The sequence below is a fragment of the Amblyomma maculatum genome, chromosome 5, assembly GCF_055883805.1.
Source record: "Amblyomma maculatum isolate TAMU_Amacu chromosome 5, ASM5588380v1, whole genome shotgun sequence".
NCBI classification, from domain to species: Eukaryota; Metazoa; Arthropoda; class Arachnida; order Ixodida; family Ixodidae; genus Amblyomma; species Amblyomma maculatum.
The window spans coordinates 96,113,825-96,136,375 of record NC_139348.1 but is presented as its reverse complement, the minus strand read 5'-3'; the positions used below and the strand labels follow the sequence as shown (position 1 = coordinate 96,136,375).

At 45.5% G+C, this 22,551-nt stretch overlaps 1 protein-coding gene and 1 long non-coding RNA gene across 15 annotated transcripts; one reads left to right on the top strand and one right to left on the bottom strand.

Moving 5' to 3' along the window:
- Nucleotides 1–9,016: 9,016 nt before the first annotated feature.
- Nucleotides 9,017–18,690, bottom strand: LOC146188831 (uncharacterized). 14 transcript variants are annotated; one of them, XR_014707595.1, is made up of 4 exons: nt 18,517–18,690; nt 13,991–15,572; nt 13,341–13,507; nt 9,017–9,198 (listed from the first exon to the last, which is right to left on the bottom strand). It is a non-coding gene; the product is annotated as an uncharacterized LOC146188831 (long non-coding RNA). The 14 variants fall into 14 exon arrangements; XR_014707586.1 differs by having other exon boundaries at nt 13,349–13,429; nt 18,517–18,689; XR_014707593.1 differs by having other exon boundaries at nt 13,341–13,429; nt 13,991–14,116; nt 18,517–18,686.
- A 3,033-nt stretch (nt 18,691–21,723) lies between these two features.
- LOC146188830 (uncharacterized) lies at nt 21,724–22,305 on the top strand. The gene has a single exon (XM_084605132.1). The coding sequence runs from the start codon at nt 21,724–21,726 to the stop codon at nt 22,303–22,305; it is 582 nt and encodes a 193-aa protein (XP_084461258.1).
- Nucleotides 22,306–22,551: the final 246 nt, after the last annotated feature.

Sequence of the window (22,551 nt, the reverse complement as noted above, 5' to 3'; positions counted from 1 at the left end):
AACTGACATGCAAAAAAAAAAGGTTCCAGGGAAAACTCAAGTAGCAAGGGATAAGGAGGAAATATGTTTGGAATAAATATCTCTAAGGGAACGTTCCCTTTGCACCATAACTGTTCGAAAAACAATCCCTCACAGCGTTAATTGTACAGTTTATTCACAGCACACATACACACTATTTCCCTCCGCAATAGCATAAGCTGCACAGTTCAGTTCAGGCGTTCAGTCGTGTCCGACTCTTCGTGACCCTATGGACCATGTCACGCCACACTTTCCGGTCTCTCACTATCTTCTTAACATCACATAGCTCCATCTGCAATGCCTCGAGAATGCCATCTAACCATCGCGTTCGCTGCCTACCCCTTCTCCGGCGACCCTCAACCTTTCCCAACATCAAATCTTTCTCCAGCGACTCCTCTCTTCTCATCAGATGACCAAAGTAGCCGAGCTTTAACTTTAGAATTTGACCCTCCAATGAGCAGTCAGGGTTTATGGTCGACAATATCGACTGATTTGATCTTCTGGCAGTCCAAGGAACTCTTAAGAGTCTTCGCCAGCACCACAATTCAAACGCGTCGATTCTTCGGCGGTCAGCCTTTTTCACAGTCCAACTCTCGCATCCATACATTACAACTGGAAAGACCATAGCACGGGTTATACGGATCTTGGTTGGCAGACTAATGTCTCTGCTCTTTACTAGGCGGTCAAGGCTAACCATTGCTCTCTTTCCCAGAAGCAGGCGTCTCCTAATTTCATGGCTGCAGTCTCCTTCCGAGGTAATCTTGGCGCCCAAGAACAGAAAATCTGTCACAGCTTCCACTTCTTGTCCATTGATGCTCCAGGACTTGATAGGGCAAGACGCCATGATCTTCGTCTTTTTAATGTTCAGTTTAAGCCCAAACTTCTCACTCTCTTCTTGTACGCGCATCAGAAGTCTCTTGAGATCCACTTCACTTTCTGCCATTAAAGTGGTATCATCCGCATATCTAAGGTTGTTGATGCGTTTTCCAGCGATCTTCACTCCAGCTGAAGACTCGTCCAGACCGGTCTTCCTCATGATGCACTCTGCATATAGGTTAAATAGGCAGGGCGACAGTATGCAGCCTTGCCTCACCCCTTTCTCAATCGGAAACCAATCAGTAAGACCATGCCCAGTTCTGACTGTGGCCTCTTGCCCTTCATAAGCTGCACATGTTTCTCCAAACACATTTCCTCCTTATCACTTGCTACTTGAGCTTGCCCTCAAACATTTTTTTTTGCATGTCAGTTGCAGTTCACTGTGTGGTTATTATTCTATTGTTTTGTATGTCTCAACCCACCTTCTTTGTTGAAAGTTTTAAGAATTGTTCACCTTAGATATATTCCTTATCAGGGCCATTTCCAAAGCCTGTCCCTTTGTAAGAGGGTGTATCTTCACCAAACCTACTTAGGTGGTGACTAACAATCCAACTGGTATTGTAGTTTTGCCTGGTACTGTCGCTTTCATTTCTTTTGTAGGCCACAGGATCCATAGTTCCAGGCTGAGAAATACATACTGAAGAATCTTTTTTTTCACTCCATGACCTACTTCTCACCCATCCTCCCGCATACCCCCCTTGTTAAGTGCTCCTTCATACCGTGTAAACCATCTTCTTCCTCTCGTTCTACCTAGATCGTAAACAACAGAACACACTTGAAAACATGAGGATGTAACCTCTACTGGCAGCATCACATTTTTGGTTTCATACCTTTGCGCCCTTTCCTGATCAGGTGCCTTTTTTTCTGTAGACAGGTGGGAAAATGGTTAGGATGTAGGAAAGATGTTGGCTGATGTCACTCTTGCTGTTGCCCACAAAATGTGTGCTGCAAATTCGCGTATATTCTTTTGGCAGCCACTGAGTTCCATCGGCACTGCACAAGAAAGAAAAACATTTTCTCTTATCCACTATCAAGACACACAAACACACATGTACTCGCACACATGCACGACCACACAGAAACGAACGCACACACATGAACAAAATCGCACACGCTCCGAAGGTGGCAAACGGTAGAGCCGCCGAGCTTTTAAGCATTCGACAATATTAGGAGTAGTAACGTTCACAACTTAAAATGCTGCCATAATAAAGAGGCACAACAAAGTGAACGAGCAAAACAATGTCGACGTTTGTTGAAATTGTGAGCAGTCTGTTCTGACACGAGAAAGATGCTTGCCTGACGCATAAATTGCAGGCGTCAAACATTTGACAACGTACGTACTTGAACTGAATTCAACTAACAGCGCAACGATCACATACGAGTGGGAATTTCAACAATGACGGCTACGTTTAAAAAAAAGCAAAACAAGCTGAATAAAACAGCCTCACCATGCCACCGTAACTTGGCTTTCACACACACACATGCTGTGAGAAGGCAGCGATCTCGATATATGGTCCTGTAGTCGCGATGCGTCGCGTTAGGAAACAAAAACGAGTAACTGAAACAGTCAAATCAGAAAACGAGACAAGGCTTTCATGACTTACTTGACTCTTCGTACAGCGGTGATCCAGGCTTGTCGCCTTTTTTTCTCGTACCATCTGCCTGGGAATCGGTAGTTTCACAGGCGGATCGCACCCTTTGGTGTTGTCTGCACTGTTGTGGCAGCCGACGACGCAGCAATACTTCGGACCCCGCTTCTTATTTCTTTGGGCCGTTTCTGCCATTTCGAAAATTCCTCTTCAACACCTTGTCAAAGCAGCGCACCAAACTAGCCGCAAGGATACTTCGCTGCCGGGCTAACAGCACGTGTACACGTGCGCCGCCCCCGCTGTCAAACAGGCAAGAAACAGGCAGCGTCTGCTACGCTCCGCCCCAGTAGCCTTTCCGGCTGGCCACCAGGGGAGGCGCGGCGCTGTCGTTGCGCGACCAAACTTGAGCTTGGGTTCCCTATGACCGTTGGCGGCTGCGAATTTCGACTACGCGTGCTGTGAAAGTTTTAAAATTGCCAAGAATAACCGGAAGAAAAAAAAACTTTCACAGCACGCGTAGTCGAAATTCGCAGCCGCCAACGGTCATAGCGAGCGCGCGTGAGCGAGCGCGACAATTATTTTGCAGCGGCACGGCCGGTCTCGAGGGAGAGAGCGCGCGCTCTTTCTTACGGCCTTCTCAATCGCCGCTTGAACAATGGGAACTTTTCTCCTTGAGTCACGCTCTCCGCCGCCGCAAGGGGCGCGACCTGCTCACTGTTCGCTCCGCATCTGCTTCAGTGGCGGCGGGTGGCTTTTGCCTGGTTTCGCGCTGTCACCCGCGGGTTTCGTGGTGAGTGCAGCCCCTAAATGAAAAATTACAGAAGGTAGATGCTGCAGCGGGATCTTGTCTGCGTGCTACGCACGTGAATGGAGTCTTTATATTAAAAAACACTGTCGCTCAGCAAACGCTCGACAAGCATATGACATGTATTACGGCATGGTATCTACTTTTGTTCATTTTAATCTTAATTTTTTCCCAAGCTTGTACAAGAAGATGAATAAAAAAGTGAATTAGCAGTGATCACATCGAAGCTTCTTCAAGGCAAACATAACAGCAACAATGGCAAAACCGTCTTTCAGCGCTAGATGAGAAACCATCGAGGTAATACCGAAGATGAAAATAATTTTATAAAAATGTAATGTAAGTTGCACAATGCTTACATGACATAAAGTATTAGTATAACGTCAGAGTAAATGCTTTTAAGTTTTGTTTTCAATTTTGCTATAATTTATAGACCAGCAAATGTTTTATGTTGTATTATAAACATTATTTTAATTTTGCAAATAAATGTTGGTTTAATGTATATTTTTGATATAGTTCCTTCTAACTATCTGTGCAATAATGCCTGCCTTAGAGAGCAATCGCTGCCCCATTATTTTGGTAGAATGCTTTGCTTATTACACATACGCCACTGTTACTCAAGGAACACTCCTCAATAATGAATATAAAAGCTTTTCTCTGTGCTATTTATTCAGATGTGACTATAGGAGTTGTATGTCGCGCTGTATTGCGCGCCAAGGCACCTAGTGTCGACACCGACGAAATCATTTCAGCTCTGCCGCAATCAGTAACCGAGGAACTGAAAGAAATGATGGTATCTCCTGTCATCCCATTACCCACTGTCTCGTATTCTGGTTTAGCTTACATCGCTGGATACATTGTGAAGTTAATCAGTGACTTCGGGTGTGACGCTTGTGCTATCCTTTGCTATCCTTCTTGAAACCAGCGAAAGAAGCAGCCCCATGTACACTATTCTGCGAGGACAAGATTCTAGCGGACCGCATTATCCAAAACCAGAGTTTGTAGCCCTCTTGGACAAGGTTGTGTCTCTTTTTGAAAAAGCTGTCGTGCATCTACCATACACAAATGTCCTTGAAGTCCTACAAATATTAATCCAGCCAGCACTTGAGGACTCACCTTGGCTGAGTTGTCCGGAAGGCATTGACAATAGCCATGCTATAAGGTCCGCTTCTTTAATATGTGAGAAATTTCTCAGAATACTTTTTGTCAATTATGCTAAGAAGGTGACAGACAGGAACGAAAGGCCAGCTCCTTATGTGCACAAACCGTCCAGAAAGATTTTGAGACTTTAATTTTCTAGCCGCATGTACCGTTTTGATGAATGAGTGCAATGAATTAACTTTGAAGGACATTTTTTTATTGCTTGCTGCAATTTTCAATTATGCATATCTGCTTACGCCCATTTCCTTGATTAAATGTCGTTTTTTTTATCACTGTATTAAACTATGACTGTCTACGTGTGCGTCATTCGCGAGACTACGTATACATCTGCTGTCTTTCAACCTACTGATTTGTTTTAAACGAAACTAGAACAGCCCACTTCACTAGACAACTGAAATTTTAACTGTATGCGTAAATGTTTGATCCTTACTCTGAATCTGAGACGTGCTATGAATTTTCGTCAGTGCCTCTTTTGCTCTAAACGAAAACGGCAGCGGTTGACAGAATATCCACCGAACAGTTTGCCATGCACTAGCGTCAGGCCGCGGAAACTCAGGGGCACTTCCGTCCCGTCTAATTCTCCCAAGCGGGGGCGAAAGGAGGAAAGAAAAAGCGGGGAGGAGGACTTCTCTCGCGCCTAAATTTTCCCCTCGCCCTGACGGCGCCGCCGACTGCGCTGCGTGGCTTCGTCCTCGCGTGAACCGCTGCAGCCGTTACGACTCCGCTCGTTTTGAATTAGAACCGTCGTCTGCGTAGCCTGGCGCTGTGAATTCTCTGCGTGTTAGCTTATCGGCCAAAGTCGCGATTTTTCGTCGCGGTTCTTTTACTCTGTGCATCTCATTCCTGCTGGCTCTTCGCCCCTTCGTGAGACGAGAGACTTATCTGCGCGCACCTCCAGTTGCGTGGACCCATCTCGTCTGCTGATTGTGCTGGCCATTACAGTCGGCGATATCTGCTGTGTTTCGTGTTGTTGAACTTGTTACCTTCATGTACTGTGGAGGGACGTGCGTTTCGAAGAAGACGGTTTTTCCAGGAAGGGTAGTGTAAATTTTTAATCATGCATTTTGGTTATGTATAGCACAGTGACATGTGTGATTACTTGCATCAAATACCAACCACTAGGTAACTAGAACGCAGCTATTTGCTCATGTTTCTACATTGCTTTGATGGTATGTAATGCGTAGAGTGAATATGTTGCATCATTTATTTAATTTCATATCAACTGTACACATGCTGACAGAAGCAGTGCCGGCAAACCGGGTTCTTTTGTAGTGATAAAGCAAGCATGCAAGATTACAATGTTAGCGCAGAACACATAACACTACTGTAAACTTTTAGCTATGTAAAGTGCGTGTGTGTGAGGGATACCTTGTCGCATCTTTTCATTTTCTGTTTCACGTGCAGTTAATAAAAAAAGAGAAACAATATCTGCTGTTCTATGTGCTATTTCTTGCTGCGGTCGGGCACGCTTGTTCGCGAGCGCCTGTGCCCTCGAGAGCGCTATGTGTTTCCATAACACTGTTCCTGCCGTGAGCCGGTCGCGCGCGGCAGAACGATGATGCGGTAGAAAATCCACGGTCAGAGCGTTTTCGCGGGCGCGGGCGCACGGGAGCGCGCGATCCGCGCTGCTTGAAGCAACCTACCGACACCCCCTTCAGCGCACCGTTTTTTGGACCAGTCAGCTACACGGCCTCCCCCGTGAAGTCCATTTTTTACGCGCCCCCTCCCGCTATAATCCTATAATGGGGAGTTTGGCGCTAGCGTCTGTAATTCGCGGCCGCTGGGAGGTATAGGGAGTTTCACACCCCTGCTAGCGTCAGGTCGCGTTATACCAGCTTACAGCTTTCAAAGGCACACTGCATAAAATGGTACATATAGTTTTGTGAAAAATTTAGGGGCAAAAAGTGTTGATGTAAGTGCACCCGAAACTTCATTCGACCGTGCGCGACAGCACTGACGAAGGCGCGCGCGCTCTCGCGCACATTATTGACTATTTTATTGCTCATACACGATAAATCAGACGCTGATTACGGCTTCTTCCTATAAGCCATAAGGGGTGAAATATCAGAACCTGCCGGTTGCAACCGCTGCGGGCGGAGCGAAGAGCGAGCGCGCGTTTCCCTTGCGCGTGAACGGCTATAGCGGAGGAGCAGCAGTGGGGCGGTGGCGACCCCACCGAGGCGCGGCGGGCGGTGGAAACAGACCCCATTGGAGAGGCCGTAAGAGAAGAGTGAAACGCGCTCTCCCTCGAGACCGGCCATGGCAGCGGCAAGCGCGGTATTGTAAGCGTGGGATTGCGAGGAGGAAAGCTCCGAGGAAGTGAGTGAGGGAGCGGTGGACGGAGTGGAAACAGCCACACTGTGCCCGTCAAACTTGTGGGCGTGTCTGGCCATCAAATTTGGTGGAAACACTAGTAGCATAGTCTGGAAACAGGTTAAGTTACGCTATTCTAGGCACTATAGTTACGCCAACCGGAACGAAGCCAACGCGTGTAAGTTAAAAACTGCTCAGTTCAGAAGCATAAAATTTTCCGTGAGTGTGCGCAAAGCGTTTATGAAACAGGAATGAAAACGTTTGGTAACTTACGTTGAAGATTTTTGGCAGAAAGAAGTATTTTTTTCCATGCTCGCGACGTCGCCAAACTAGCCAAACGCCGCTATGGTGACGCCGCCTCCCCGAGAAGTTTTTTGCAGATCTTCGGTGCACAATCACGTGACACATGAGCGATGCATAACGCATGCCTCTATTTTTGCAGGCATTCGGTGAGCAATCACGTGACACATGGGTGCCGTAGCTAAGCCGTAGTCTCGGCGTCCGCTCACGCGTATCTCGTGGAGTTCGCTTTTTTTTTTTAGTCGCGCTACCGCGCTGCTCAGACGAAAGGCGGGAAGCGTGGAATGCCGAGCGAGCCCCGGTTCTGTGCGTTTGCAATCTTTTGCTTTCGTTCTTTTTCTTCCGGTGGTTTTGTGGGGTGGCTGGTATTCGAGGCGACGCAGACTCGGAGTGGCGAGCCCGCTTCTTCACAGCGCGCTGCATGGACCGTGTTTGCTTTCCTCATTGTAATGAAAACTTGAGTTCTGACCGTATGCGGGGCCACACATATTGAGTACCTGCGCATGAGTTATTTGCACACACGCCGGCTCACACACATGCAGATTTGCAGTGGCGGAAAAGATATATATAGCTCTCAAGACTGAGAGCATTATCCATTTATGCTAAATAAACACGAAAAATTGATTGCTGATTTGGTTACTTTTACTCGGAGACAACTTCGTGAATATTTTGTGAAACTTTGAAGCCATCCTTTTCGCTGTTTTGATGACATCACTGCGGTATTACCATGAAATTGCGCTGTTATTCGGTAAACAATATCTATTTTCCTTTTTTTTTACTTTTGATGCTGTTTATCTCTGTAATGCCTGCAATGTGTTCCATGTAAACTAGCTTCGTGTTGAACTGTCACCTGCTGATGTATGCGGGGGTCCTCGGCACTCTCAAGCAGTGTGCAACTGCTTTCTCGCTGAGGCGCCCCCTCCCCCCTTCCTCCGATTTGAAAATAAAATTGATTGATTGAGTGATAATTTGATTGATTGATTGATTGATTGAAGGGCGCATAAATGTTGACGTAGCAGTCAAATCGCCAGCGCTACCTAGCTGCCGATCAGCTAAAGCAGTCCATACCAAACTTTAAGAAAATAAACGAAAGGAAGAAAGCGTGCAACCTGCTCTGTGATTTGCCGAGTGCAGCTCCAAGCCGTCACAGGTTTGATACCATGCTGTCTACGTTGGCAAGCCTGCGCGCTTCTCCTTTTACACCTTTCGCACTTCAAGGGGGGGGGGGGGGATGCGTGCGTGCGTACTGCTGTGTGCTTTGCTCACAGGACGGCTACCCAGACGGCCATAGACGTCCGACGGTCGATCGACGGACGTCCGTTTTCGGACCTTCGGACATCCGACGGAAGTCCGGTTATGTTCGATATACGTACAGCGGACGTCCGTCGGACTATCGTTCGTGGATCCGGATCGCGTCCCACGGACGTCCGACGGGCAGCCGGAGGCGGACATTCGGACGTTTCCCGGAACATGCTTGCAGGGCCCGCTATTGGTGTAAAAACTTGCCAATAACATTTGTGTAAAGCTCAGCAAGCATGTGCCATGGAAATTTCAGTCACTAGTGCTCAATGCCTTTGTCGTGAGAGTAAATCAGACAACAGAATATGCAACAGGTTCAAGTTTCCTGTTGTCTGCTTTACTTTCACGCACAAAGCACTGATCAGTAGTGTGCAATTATAACTTCCATCAAAGAGGCACATATGCTAGCTGAGCTTTACACAAATGCACCATTCCTGAAAACATGCTAAGTGCATAGGCATACCAGCATGCGAGGTTGTAAAAAAAGCATTTTTTTTGGCTTTATTGCAAAAACTGCATGCATAAATAGTCTACACTAAAAAAATATTGATGTTAAGGAATGGCATGGTAAAATGCAGGCCAACTGGAGTATTAAGAATCTACTTGAATAATTTTTTTTTAATTATCCTTGGCCGTGACAGCTCTTCCCTTGGGGAGGTAGTGAAGGAAAAGGTATTTATTGAAACCTAATATTTCGGAATTAACGAGGAGATGATCAAGTTCTCTGTGGGCGGCCTCCACAGGCCGGGATTCCAGGAGCAGTTACTATCCTGTGCATTTGCTCGATCAGCTGTTGCTGGTCTTTCAGGCCTAAGATGGAAAGAGCAGGCTGGGCTCCTCCTGCAATAGAAGGGAAAATGAAATTCAAGTTATCTGTGCTGAACTTTGATTACACATCTCCAAGGGCAACTGCCAGTTTCTCTCAATTGCTTTTTCCAGATGGCACTGTACGCATGCATCTCCATTCAGAACTGTCACATACTATATAGAAAGGTCATATAACTGCAGCAAAACCCATGCAGAATAACAAAAGATACAAACGTAGTTTGAACAGAACCTGGCATTCAGTATTTTAATGTTTTTATGTCGTCTCTTTGAACATGCCACTCTGACCAAACATGGCATGTTATGCTTGCTGCTATGCGCCCTCAGCAATGCCCAAGACATGGAGTGCACATGCAGAGAAACTAAGCATAAAGGATGCTGTATATGAACATAAAGCACAGCCAGAGCATTGCAGTATTACACAGGTACGCATTGGCGGCAGAAACCTGCATTTTGAGCGGTTTAACAGGCAGATTTCTAAAGTCATTGTTCCTGCTCTGAAAAGAAGTGATCAATAATAACATCATTTAAAATTGTTACCTTTTTGTTCTGTAAACTGCACATTTCGCTGGTTTCCATGTACCCTCTACCGAAGACATTCCCTGGGCGTGTCGGGGGTATATCGACATCAACATCTAGGCTACAAGCGTCTAGAAAGCGTCTCCTTAGAGCAGCTGTGACGAAGTAACTTATCTGATAACATGCAAGCTGCTGCAGCAGAATAAAGATAGACATTTGACATGTGGCTAAAGCCCAATGTGGAAGCATAGCCCGCCGCAGTGATTGCGCAGTGTTCATGCTTCTACAAGAGTTAAAAGTAAAGTTATTTGTTTACCCACAGCGCTATATGTGACATTACAATAGCAAGGCTTATAGTTACACAAAACACAAAAAGCTGACAACCACAAGCTCCTGATGTATTACCGGCAGCATGCAGCATGGATGTTAGTTACTGAAATATGGCTGCATAATTCTGGCAACCAGCTGTGCATGTATGTCATGGATTTCTCAACTACGCACAACAAATTACAAAAAAAATAATAGTATTTATAAATGCAGCCAGCTGTTCACAAGCAACACTGTAGCTTTTTTATGGGGAAGGTAGTGGGCGCCAAAGAAACTGCCCCTGTAAAGGCACCTAATTTGCCCCTATGTAATATCGGGGACAAGTGTGTGGACTACACAAACTGCAATCAAAGCACATAACTTTTACATCGACCAGGAAACTCGGACCATACTTGTCGATGTGAAAGTTGAACGTTAGTTCTTTCATGTGTGCAAGAGAAATAAGGTCACAATTTGTTTACATCGCGATTCTAGTCCAAAATCTCCAGACATACTGTCCAGAGACTTTCGCCCCCGCAGTATAAGCCACCATTTGGGTAAGAGATTAGTAAAAGAAGTGTATAAAAGACATTAGTGCTGTTGGACAGCCATAGCCATAAAAATGGTATTGACATTGGAGTACTGCCTTAAGGCGGGGCCTAGGGCATTACAAAAGCAAGAGTTAATGTCCGCTGGTCCTCATTTGAACGAACAAAAAGAGGGGGGGGGGGGGGGAAGAAATCTACCTCAACTACATGTTTTGAGTGACACCAAGCCGCAGTTAGTATTAAAGATATCACAGTTTTGTGGAAGATTTGGGAGCGCTTTGCTGCTTTCTTACAGGATTGGACAAAAGAGCTCACCATCTTCAGAAAGGCACGTTATATCGAAATGAAAATAGTGAATTTACTGCATCTGGCCACAACTTGCACACGGAGAGGAAGATGAACTGAAAATTTTATACATGAATGTACGTATTTACAACAGGTGAAACAATGACCATGATCTATGCCGAAGAGGAAAGATCAAAATCTAGCTCAGAACGAGTTCTCCAGGCCGCGGGGCCGTTTCATTAACTTCGGGACACCGCCCACATTTCTCACCCCCAATAACAACGAACTCACACATGACTGGCTAACAAACATTTTGGCATGTCTTTCCACTTTCATAAGTTCTTCATCCTCTCCCTAATACAAGCAATGCAAAAGGGACAACAAATTCGTTTCACAACAAACGGAATTTAGAGAATGGACCTCGAAATGATTGGCTCACTAGGTCACATGCCAAACTCTCTCCCCTAGGAAAAAAAAAAGAGAAAAAATAAATAGAAACCACCAAAACGGTGTCCCACGTGCGCAACCATTGCCCAACGCTTGCATCCTTGGCGGCTCCTTTTACAGGGCAATTATTGCAATTATTGGCGTCCGAGTCAGCACCATTGCGGACCACATCAGAAGAGCCAACCCACATCCTCCCGCTCCGCATCATACAGTCACTGTTACACACTTGCCCTTTTTCAACGCCGCCATCTCCAACCATTGTTGTCATCCAGGGTTGGAATCCTCAACGAGACCCCACTCAGCGCGCCTGCACTGAATAATTGTCACTTTTATGGGCTCCTCAACAAGGAAGAGGGCCTTACACCCTTCAACCTGACAGTTTTTTCTTTGAACGATAAGCAGTTCTTCCAAAAGAGGTGCTCGTTTCAAAGCTGGGCTACCTCTGGGTGATGGGTCCAGTCAGAGTACTAAGGACCCCTTAGTACGCTTAGTACTAAGGACCCCTTAGTTGTATACTGTTCGTAAAGCTCCTGAAATAAAAATGAGCCCCCTACATGACACAGCAACGAGAACAAACTGCTTGTCCCCGCGTCTTCGAGTGCGACAGCAAAGTCCTCGGAAGAGGGGACTTATTTCCCTCTCTGCCTACGTTTCCGTTAAGCACTGTAGCTGCTGTAGCTGCCTCTCTGTGCGTGTCTCTCTGCCTCCTGTCCGAGGGCAAGTGGGAGACGGCCGCAGCTGGGCATTGAACAGGTGACCCAAAAAGAGCAGACTGATAATGGTGCCTAGCATACCCACCGATCCCTTACAGAAATCATTAAAGAAATGAAAGCAACACATCAGATAACGCTACAATGTTTCTAAGTGCAAAGTCGACAACTCCAAGTCATATAAATATATGTACAGGGTCGTCCACTTCTAGCTATAACACAGACACTGCTTTCAAATCAACATTACGTACGAAACAGCCACATATCGATGCAAATCAGTGCACACACACAGGGACCCGGATGTGCTGCTTCACATGGCCTGCCACTTAGCTTTATTGTGTGGCCGGTTCAAACGCAACAGCGTTTTGAAGGCGGTGAGCATGTTATAGCTAGAAGTGGACGAGGCTGTACATCTCCGCACATTAACTAGACAGAAACAGTGCAGAGTAAACTAATAATTCAGTGTCTAGCAACACTATTAAAAGGGGATAAAGGCCACGGGGGGCTACGATTATTAGTACCGTTTTGCCTTTAAACTACAATAACATACTTGTTGCAAGCTTAAAATCAAAGATTCACACCTGTCCCACCCACAGCAATGGAACACACATCTGACTCAAGTCTGCAGAGAAGAGCAAGCTAGACTATTACAGACGCACCCTTGGTTATTTTTCTGGCATTTCTGAGGGTGAAGAATCTGACTTGTCAGTAGCATGTATATGAATAAGAATCCTATGACAGTAAATGCATCAGATTTTCTGGAGTGGCTTTTCTTTGCTGACCACATATGAGGTGAGCTATCCAACTTGGCCTAGGTTTATTCTATGAATAACAAAGCTATAGCAGGTACACAGTCGTCCACTCTGGCTGAACATGCGAGTGCGTGGCATGCACTTTTTGAGATGCCACTGCATCCATCGCAGCTGCACATCGTAGCGAAGAGGCAGACAGCGTGAAGTACCAGTTCTAGTCCCTCTACCACCACTGGGGTCCCAAACTAGGGACCCCTTGTTTTGTCAGGTCAGGCCCCCTCAGGGTCAGCTAGTGAATAACCTCCTGTATTTGTATCTGATGGCAATGTTTTCCACCGCCACCCACAATACGCAGCTGCGCATCATAGCAGATGTGAAGCAACAGCTCCTGGTCCTTCTATGCATAAGCCACTTTGCCTTGATGCATGCTTGCGCACCATAGTAAAGAGGCAGACGACATGACGCAGCAGCTCATGGTACCTTTACACATGAGCCCCCCCATTGTACTTCGATACGCACCATAGCAAATATACAGACTACGCCACACAGCAGCTCCTGGTCCCTCTATGCATAATTGCCTCAATACGTACCAGCGTACCTGAGCGAAGAGGCAGACGTGAAGCTGCAGCTCCTGGGCCCTCCATGCACAAGCCACTCAGCATCAATGCACGGCTGTGCACTGTAGTAAAGAGGCGAAGGACGTTAAGCAGCAGCTCCTGGTCCCTCTACACATCAGCCATTTTGCCTTGATGCGCATCTGCACACCGTAACAAACAGCCAGATGTGACAAAGAAGCTCCTGGTTTCTCTACACATAAACCACTTTGCCTCAATGCACGTCTGCACACCGGAGCAAAGAGGCAGATGACGTGAAGCTGGAGCGGCTGGTCCCTCTACGCACAAGCCACTTAGCCTTGATGCATGGCTGTGACGGATGCATTGCTATTTTGCAAACTGCATGCCACACATTCCCATTCAAGCTAAGAGTGGACGACTGTGTAAACTTAAAATACTGGTTATTTACTTCAATGGACAATGACAAAAAGTAACATGGTGGACAATGCAAAAAGAATTTGCTGCATAAAGTTTGTTCAAACCAGTTCTACATCCTACATGTAAACAAGCTAAAACCTTAATGTCGAAGGGATGTCCTGTGTGTTTAAAATCATCACGCTCAAACAACTTCAACACTGACAATCATGATTCAATATTAATAATATAGATAATGATACAATACTCACTTTTAGCCATACCAAAGAAATGAGAATGCAAAGGAATGTTGCTGTTTTTTCCCCGTGGATGACAGTTTTCCATGTTCAAAATGCTGCTTCCTGTTGGCCTACGAAATCGGCTACAGCAAATGGCATCTGAAAAATTTTCGGAAGCCTCATGCTAGTCTTCAACGAGAAAAGCATTGCCATACAGAAGCAGAACACAAATACTTTTACAACACACTAAAAGCACCAACTGCAGTGCTGTTTTTAGGATGACTAGGTAGAGGTTTTGCTGTAGCAAGCCAAATGTTAGCCTTCAATAAGGAAAGCATTCCCATACAGAAACAGAACACAAAAACTTTTACAACACATTAAAAGCATCAATTGCACAAATGCTTGTAAGATTACCAGGTACAGGTTTCTGCTATAGCCCATATCATGTGACCAGCGGCTATCAGAAGCCTTGTATGTGAGCATGATGCCCTAGATTCAATTTATGGCTATCACTGTATTAACAAGTATGGGTTTAAAGCTACTTTAATATGATAATCTAAGAACATGGTAAGAGCTTTCAGTGCGAGACATAAGCTCAGTATCATGCACTATAAGGTGCTGCATGGCTCTAGTGTAGCTTTGGCATTATCTCGCTGTCAATAATGCAGTGAAGTTCTGAGGAGCCTTTGAATATCTGTAAGGACAAAGCAACAACAATTTTGTTTTCATCTCACTTTTGCTCAACTCGTTTCTTTTTTTTTTTTTTTTTTTGAGCCCGCGGCTTGCATGGCCTCCCAGCCCTAGTAGCACAATATGTTTCTGTAACATTGCAGCAACATTGTCAATGTTGTACAATGTTGCGATAACATTGGACTACATTTATCCAACATAATGCGAAAACTTTCAACATTCGATAACGTTGCTGCAATGTTAACAAGTAACATGCTGGCAATGTTGCTCTAAAGTGGTCTTTCCACATTGCAGCAATATTGTCAAATGATGTATAAATGTTGAACCACATACGATGACATTACTATAACATTTACTTTATTGGCTAACTGTCCTTCTTTCAGACTATTTCTGCAGCCCAAACAGAAAAGCCGGTATTAGGTCACTCCACTGACCTTGTCACTTCCCCGTATGACAATGTTTATTTATTTTTGAGTTTGAATGCAACCTTGCATGTCATGTGCATGCGATGAACAGTACAAGTGTACTCAACTTTGTTACACTGAGATAGAAATATATATACTATATTTATATGCAATATATTTAGACTGATGAGATTGCATTATTATTCAATTAAACATGCGGACTAAAATTATAACTGCTGAAGAAATTTAGTTCTGTTTTCACTAATGCACCGCAGCCTAATGGTCATGAAGATCGTCGCGAATCCAAATCAAGTCGAAATCGCGGTCGCGCCGAGAGCCATTCCTGCCAAACCGCGTGTAAGCGGTGATCGCGGCAAATTCTTCACGTGCATGGAGCATTTTCCTTCCTCCATGGCTCACGTGTGTTTCCCTTATTCTAGCATAGTTTTCTTCTGGTCGCCGTGTTCTTGCTGCTGTGTTGCATTGCGGCTTCATGAGAATTCAGCTGAAATGACGGAGGCCTGCACAAAGGATAACATCAGTGGTGAGTGATTTATAACCTACATTGTTGAGCTGTGACACGTGTTGCCTGGCACAAAGCCAGTAGTGCATATATGCATGTGTTACCCATGCCCTTCGTGATAGTTTGGTAAAGTGTTACATTCATTGTATCATGAAGAGAGTAAAGTGTTCGCTAAGCGAAGTGTCGATCCGGCAACGACGCCGAAGAATAGCAGAGGCTGTTAATGACGAATTAGAAAGCTGTTCGGCAGATGTCAGTCCTGATAATGGTCGTGACAGCAGATCATGAAGAGAGTGAAGTGTTCGCTAAGCGAAGTGTCGATCCGGCAACGACGAAGAATAGCAGAGGCTGTTAACGACGAACTAGAAAACTGTTCGGCAGATGTCAGTCCTGATAATGGTCGTGACAGTTGTCCATGTCTGTGTTCATAGAGCAGCGTAAAATTTTTGTAATTAGAGATGTGCCCACCAAGATGCTTAGCTTAGCAATTCGATTTTTTTTTTTCAGGGATGCAGCTTCACTTGTGACAGCATCATGATTTGGAAGACCCCCTCATCGTGACCAGCTGGAGGCTACCAGGGCACAAGCATTTTTAGACATGCTAAATTGTTCAGTCAAATGCTGACAATACTTGTTTGCAGTTTTCCAGTGCAATGGCGCATGTCCAAAGAAGGAAGGATTAAACTAGTAATGACTCTACTGTTCATAATACGTCTGCTTGTTTCTGAATACCGAACTAGGTTGTACTCCTACTTTGTATATTTGTGTCAAGTTTCTGCACAAAATAGTGCTACACTGTGTTATAGTGTTTGCGTAAATAGTTTACTGAAGTGTTTTATATTTGTAAATGCAAGTTGAGGGGGGGTGGGTTCATTTTCATGCTATGCTATTGTGCCCAGTAACTGTTCAAAACATTATCTCTGGTTCTTGTTCCTGAGTAGCCTATGTGTTGCTTTGTAGCTTTGTTGCAAGTTACTTTATAAAGTAATTAAATAAAATAAATCTTGTCTGAAGTGTAGGCTCGTGTGGCACATTTTTCAATATATGCCAATGTGCCTGTGTAAACGTTCAGTATGTTATATATCTGCTTCCTTTTTCTGAATAGGCAGTACTGCTGTTTTATATTTTGTTGCAAGTTTCTGCATTTAATAATTTATTAAAGTGTCATGTTTGTAAAACTCAAGTTGAGGGACATGCACATTTTAAAGCTATGCTGATGTGCTTAGTAACTGTTGACATTTTTTGTGCTTCCTGTTCTTGAGTAGCCAAATCGGCTGCGTGCTATGTATGATTGTTGCAAGTTTCTGCATAAAACGATTGTCTTGAAGTAAATGTCTTACATTTGTGACACTAGCTGCTGTATGTCAAGCTAATGAGTATACTGGAATCAAGCTTGCTGTTAGGCTAATTGAATAAATTCTTGACAAAAAAAAAATAGTGCTAAAACACAAATGATGGTTATTGATGGTTATTTGTAATGCACATGCATATATATAAATCATTCTAATTGCCAGAATAACCACTTTCAGTGCCATTTTCAGGTCACAGCTGCTTATAGCATCTAAATGAGCACTGGTACAGAGCTGATGAATATTACATTTAAGGTCTCATTCAGAGCAAGCAGCTTGAAAAGTGGGGAAAAGCTGTGTTGTCCAGTGCAGCCTTTTAGGTATTCGTACTCTGCCACCGGACTGCCGTGTGGCAACGAGTAATGTTCAGTTGCTCATTCTTGCGACCTTAAGCTACCATAACCATTGTGGTACGGTGATACCATTGCACATGGTTTAGCCTTTCACAAGATAAATTTATTGAACACCAAGCATCGATAGCTAGTGGCCATCAATGCGGCAGAATATTTCAGTAGCTTGGAATGCTGCCTGAAAGTTTCTGAAACATTACAGTAACTTTGCAGCAATATTGCACTAACGTTGTCATGGGAATGTTGCATGTGTGCAAATAAAAAGTTGTACCAATATTAAGAAAATGTTGCAGCCATGTTGCATTAATATCGTCTTCAAAAGTGGCTTAAACATTGACTAAAGGTTGTTGTAACATTGGTGCAATGTTGCTTCAATGTTGTCTTATGTATGTTGCATCAACGTGGCAAAAAGAGGACACTAGCCACGTTAAGGCAATGTTGAAAGCAAACATTGCGGCCACATTGAGGCAACAAAGTGTGCTACTAGGGAGTATGCCTGTTTTGCATAAAAGAAGGCGTTGCAGGTACCAGAGCTCACAGCCCAACTGTATCGCGGCGGCGGTATGTCAAATTCGTGCCAGAACAGCGCAGAACAACGGGTCAAGAAAAAGACAAGTGCTGACTTTTTTTTTTCTCTCATCTCCTTGTCCGGTTGTTCTGCGCGGTTCGGTCCCACATGCATAACCAACATGCGCAAGGTGCTGTCCTGGTTCGTCAAAGCTGAAGGAGAGTACTAAACCTTTAGTTATTTAGTAGCTACAGCCGTTCCTTCTGGAAACTGTAGTTGCCGTAGAGCTCGAGAGAGAAAAATCAGCGACTGTCCATTAAAAAAAAAAAAAAAAAAAAAAAAAAAAAAAAAAAAAAAAAAAAAAAAAAAAAACTCGCGACGTTTTCACAAGTGTAGGCATGTCGCACGATAGGCTCGAGGAGTGCAAAAGTTTTCTCGTATAGTTTTTACAACTCAGCACGTTTATAACTCCTTTAAAGCTCGGGCAGGCACTCCTTTATCAGAGACAGAGAAGTTGCGCGGCTTACTGGCGCAGCATCCAGTAATGCCGAGAAAGATGGCCCTCAGACTTGAGGCTGCACTTTAGTTAGTCGGCGCGGAGCCATCCTGTCAGTCTCGCCTAAAACACTCGACCGTTCGGCTGCTGTACAGAGCTGTTTCCTTACCTAAAAGCTCACCACTATCGGTGCATCGAAAAGTTCCACTAAAGAAACAAAAGTTCGGTGAAATACTTACTTTGGAATCGGCGGGTGAACAAAGTGTGCCAGCCGCACAAAGCCACAGCAAAAACAATGCTAGCAGTGCATTACAGCCGTAGGTATTTGTAACTGCGCAGAAAATGCAGAACACGGAAACGTGAAGCCATCTTCCATGACTAAACTTCAACTTGTCAGGTGGATTGGATTGGCTCATTTAAGATTTTTTTGAGGATAGGTTCGGTTTCGTTCTTTTTGAGCTTGCTGCGTCTATTCAGCCACTGATTAAAATTTCACCGAAGCATCATGATAGAAAAATGTTTAATGGTCATTTCACTTTTAATCAAAAATTTTTGATGGAAGAATTCAACGATGAAACACGCGGAAAATAAAAAAAAACTGTTTAATGGAAACGCTTTCTATCGCATCGATTCGCTCTGACATCATATAATGCAGACTTGACGGTATTACTGATTTATACGCTGTTCAGACGAGCACGACGACTACAAACTATATCATAGCTGTGTAAAAGCAAATCCAGTGGCGGACGTACGGCGGCTGTCCGCTGGGCGAACGGATTCGACCATCCGCCTTCGTACGTACGCCGGAATTCCGGCGGACGTCCGAAATCGGCCGCCGAGTTGCGGCCGAGTTCGGTTGTCCGTCGGACGTCAGTGGCCGTCTGGGTAGGCGCTCCCCCTCCTCCAGCTCAAAGGCGCGCGCTCCGATGGTCAAGCGCCTCCGTGCATCCTCCCCGCGCATTGGATTTGAAAGACACCTTGCAACCACCCTCTCGAGAGGGTGGCTGCAGCTAGAACTGGCATAACGTTCACAATGGATCACAACACACGGAAGGGTGAATATGTTCAGCTACAGCTGTTTCATATTCCGTGGTTCTGCATGTTAATTGCTGTTAATTGTGGCGTAAGGGCGTTTAATTTATGCACAGAGCAAGGTCAGTGCTGCGGACCGCAGGTTGCGCGGTGATATAGTTCACCAGGCTGAATGAGCGCGATGCGAAGGCAGCGAGCGAATATGCATGTTTCTGCGGGCGCATTCTATGCCGTTAAGTGTGCTAGTTCGCCCGCACCGCCCCCTTCTCTGCGCCTTCCCTCTTCCGCTCTCTTCTCTTACCATTAGCGCGCCTGCCTTCCCTACCCTTGCCCTTAGCACGCACCTTACCCAGACACCACCTCCAGCAAAAGCATAACAAACAAAAGTAGAACCTGTAGAGCACTCGCTCGGTTGACGCACATGCCCAAAGGCTGCTGTGTGGTCTCGGATAACCTCCGCGAGCGAAACATACGATGCGCGCGGTCAGGAACAGATGGGCTGAGCTATGGCCGCTGCCTTGACGTGAGCTGTGGCGCAGAAGTGATTAAGACAATTGCTAACATATTGAGCGCGGCGATAGAAAATGTCGGCGCCGCGGACGCCGATTTGTTTGCATAAGTGGTGGGCAGGGGCGTACCGTGAACAGGGGGGTGGCTCGACGGCGTCTGGGCGCACATTTCTAATCCCAATCGTGTCGATAAAAGAAAAAAAAGAGAAGTTCATTTTTTTTTTCTGGTGAAAGTTTTGTCCTCGCCAGGGAAAAGCACCCTCCATTTTCCAGTAATTTCGGCGCGTGAAAAGGGAAGGGGGCGGGGGGGGGGGGGGAGCTCGTTCGGTATTTTACTGAACATGTGCATATACTCAATAGTTGTGTGTATATGTGTGTATACCATCAAATAATGCTAAAGTCCCGCCCATACAGCTTCTGGGCTACGTGGATGCGAGCGTCCAGGGCGTATGCCTCTTGGAGATGTAACCCGACAACACCCCACAGCGCACATTCGCCATCGTAAAGTTGGCGGTGCGGTGGCTGACACCGTGCTGTCCGCGTTTACCTTCCATTTGTGATGTTTTAGTCTTTAATGGTGCGAGCGAGCCCGATAACCTGACTCAGTGCGTCCTCAACAAGAGCGGACGCTTGACGAAGAAATGCGCAATGAAGAGTGAAATTGTAACCAGTTAAATTCTTCAAAATATAAAGTTATACATTTTTATCAATGATTCTTGCAAATTGGTCGTATCAATTGTCTTTTTCCATTTCTTTTCTTAACAGATGTTACTCATAATAAAAAAAAAGTAATTCAAATATGATTTACAATGAACAGCATGCACTCGGTCAGTTAATTGGGGCTATATACTTTCGATCTGAACATTTTTTCTGACATGCCAAATTGCTTCAACATATTGCAATAGCTGTGCATGAGTGGTATAACCAGACATAATTGTCGAGGGCGTTATACGGCATCGATAAAAAATTTGCAAAAAAGGCGTGTAAAAACTTTCGGAAGGTGTTTTGACCTCGAAACAGAGCCCTAGCTCCGCCCCTGCTGTATATTGACAGGCGTATATACAGATAAGTATATTCACCTAACAACTTGCTATGTACTAACTTTATATGAACTGATCTAAATACACAAAAGTAACCGTGTATGAACTTCGTATATTCACATGTCCATACATATTAAAAGTACGTACAATATTGATAGAGTCAATAAGGTGCTAATACAAATTCTAAAGACTGTTGACGACCATTTTTGTAAGGGTGATTAAGTCTGTTGCTGGCCCTATTTCGTGTGTGATTCCTGGTCTCCACCCCGACAGGAGCCCTATAACCGGGATATCACAGTTATATGGTGACCTCAAGGATTGACCCTTCGGTTGGCGAGGTGTGTGCCGCCATCAAGACATTTGAGACTGAGCAAGCATTCCTCCGCGAGCTAAGGCTTACTCCCAAATCAACTGCAAGCCGGCCATCCCGAGCCAGTAGCCAAGGAGGCCGACCTGCAACGTCGGAATACTGAGGTGTCTGTAAAGACCTTACCTTTAAAGCCGACAAGCCTTCCTGCGAAGAAGTGGTGACATTCAACCGGAAAGAAAAAAATGGAATGCGGCCAAGTTTTAGATGTAACAGGTGCCGCAAGCAGCTTTCACAGCTTCATGGCACCTGTGTGCTTCAAGGGGTACAAGGCCAAGGGTCTTTTTTTTTGCCTGTACGGACCGTTTGGGCCGTCCAAATGTAAAGTTGTCAAGGCGAGACATAATTTGGATCACCTACTGTATGGCGAAAGAACGCACATCCAGACAGACCGGCGAGCTCGTGCTCAAAGATTTCGAGCTTCACAACGATGCCCGCACTTACTGGCGAAACTATACCCGGGAAGTGCTGCAGCAGGAGCTTCTCCAGCGGCCTCCCATGGGAGGAGTTGGCGAAGAGGTTCAAATCGATGAATGCCTCTTGCGTGGAAAGCGGAAGGCCAATAAAGGAAGGCTTCTATGCTGCGACAATGTTCCTCCAAGGCACCGGAATAACTACGGTGGTGTCGCCGACAAGGGTCCGTGGGTGTTCGGGATGGTGTGGTCCCAGACTGGCGAGCGTCGCCTCTTCAAAGTTGACAAGAGGGACGCAGATACTTTAGGCCCTATCATCGCGGCTAACATCAAGCCAGAAACCACAGTTTACAGCCATGAATGGGCCGCGTACAACTGTGTTCCGAGCCTTCAGGACCCAACCGGAGTTCCCCTGAATCTCAACTGGCACACGGTGAACCACACCATCCATTTTGTCGACCCCACGACCGGAGCAAACACTCAGCGCATTGAAAGCGCATGGCAAAAAATCAAGCGCAAGCTAGTGCGCAACGGCCAGAAGACATCATCGGCTCTTCTGGAGTCGCACCTCTACGGGCGTTGGTGGCAGTTCGTCAACGGCCGCACTAAGTGTTCAGACCCTTTTCTGCACCTAATAGAAGCCATCGCAAGATGCTATCCGCTGTAAAGGACCCTGGCTTCGCCGCCGAAGTCGCCACTGATCTATTTGCTTTGAAGTCGGGGGCGAACAACGCTGGCTTCAGCGACAGCACCTGCTGTCTAAATTTTTTAACCGGTTCCTATCGGAGCCACCAAGAGATGCCTAGGCAGAATCGTCGCTGTCCGCTCCGTCCCCACCCTCTCTCTGGTAACTCGTAGTTTCTTACCAGTGCCATACCTCCAGTCTAATCTTCTAACCTCAGTTAACCGTACG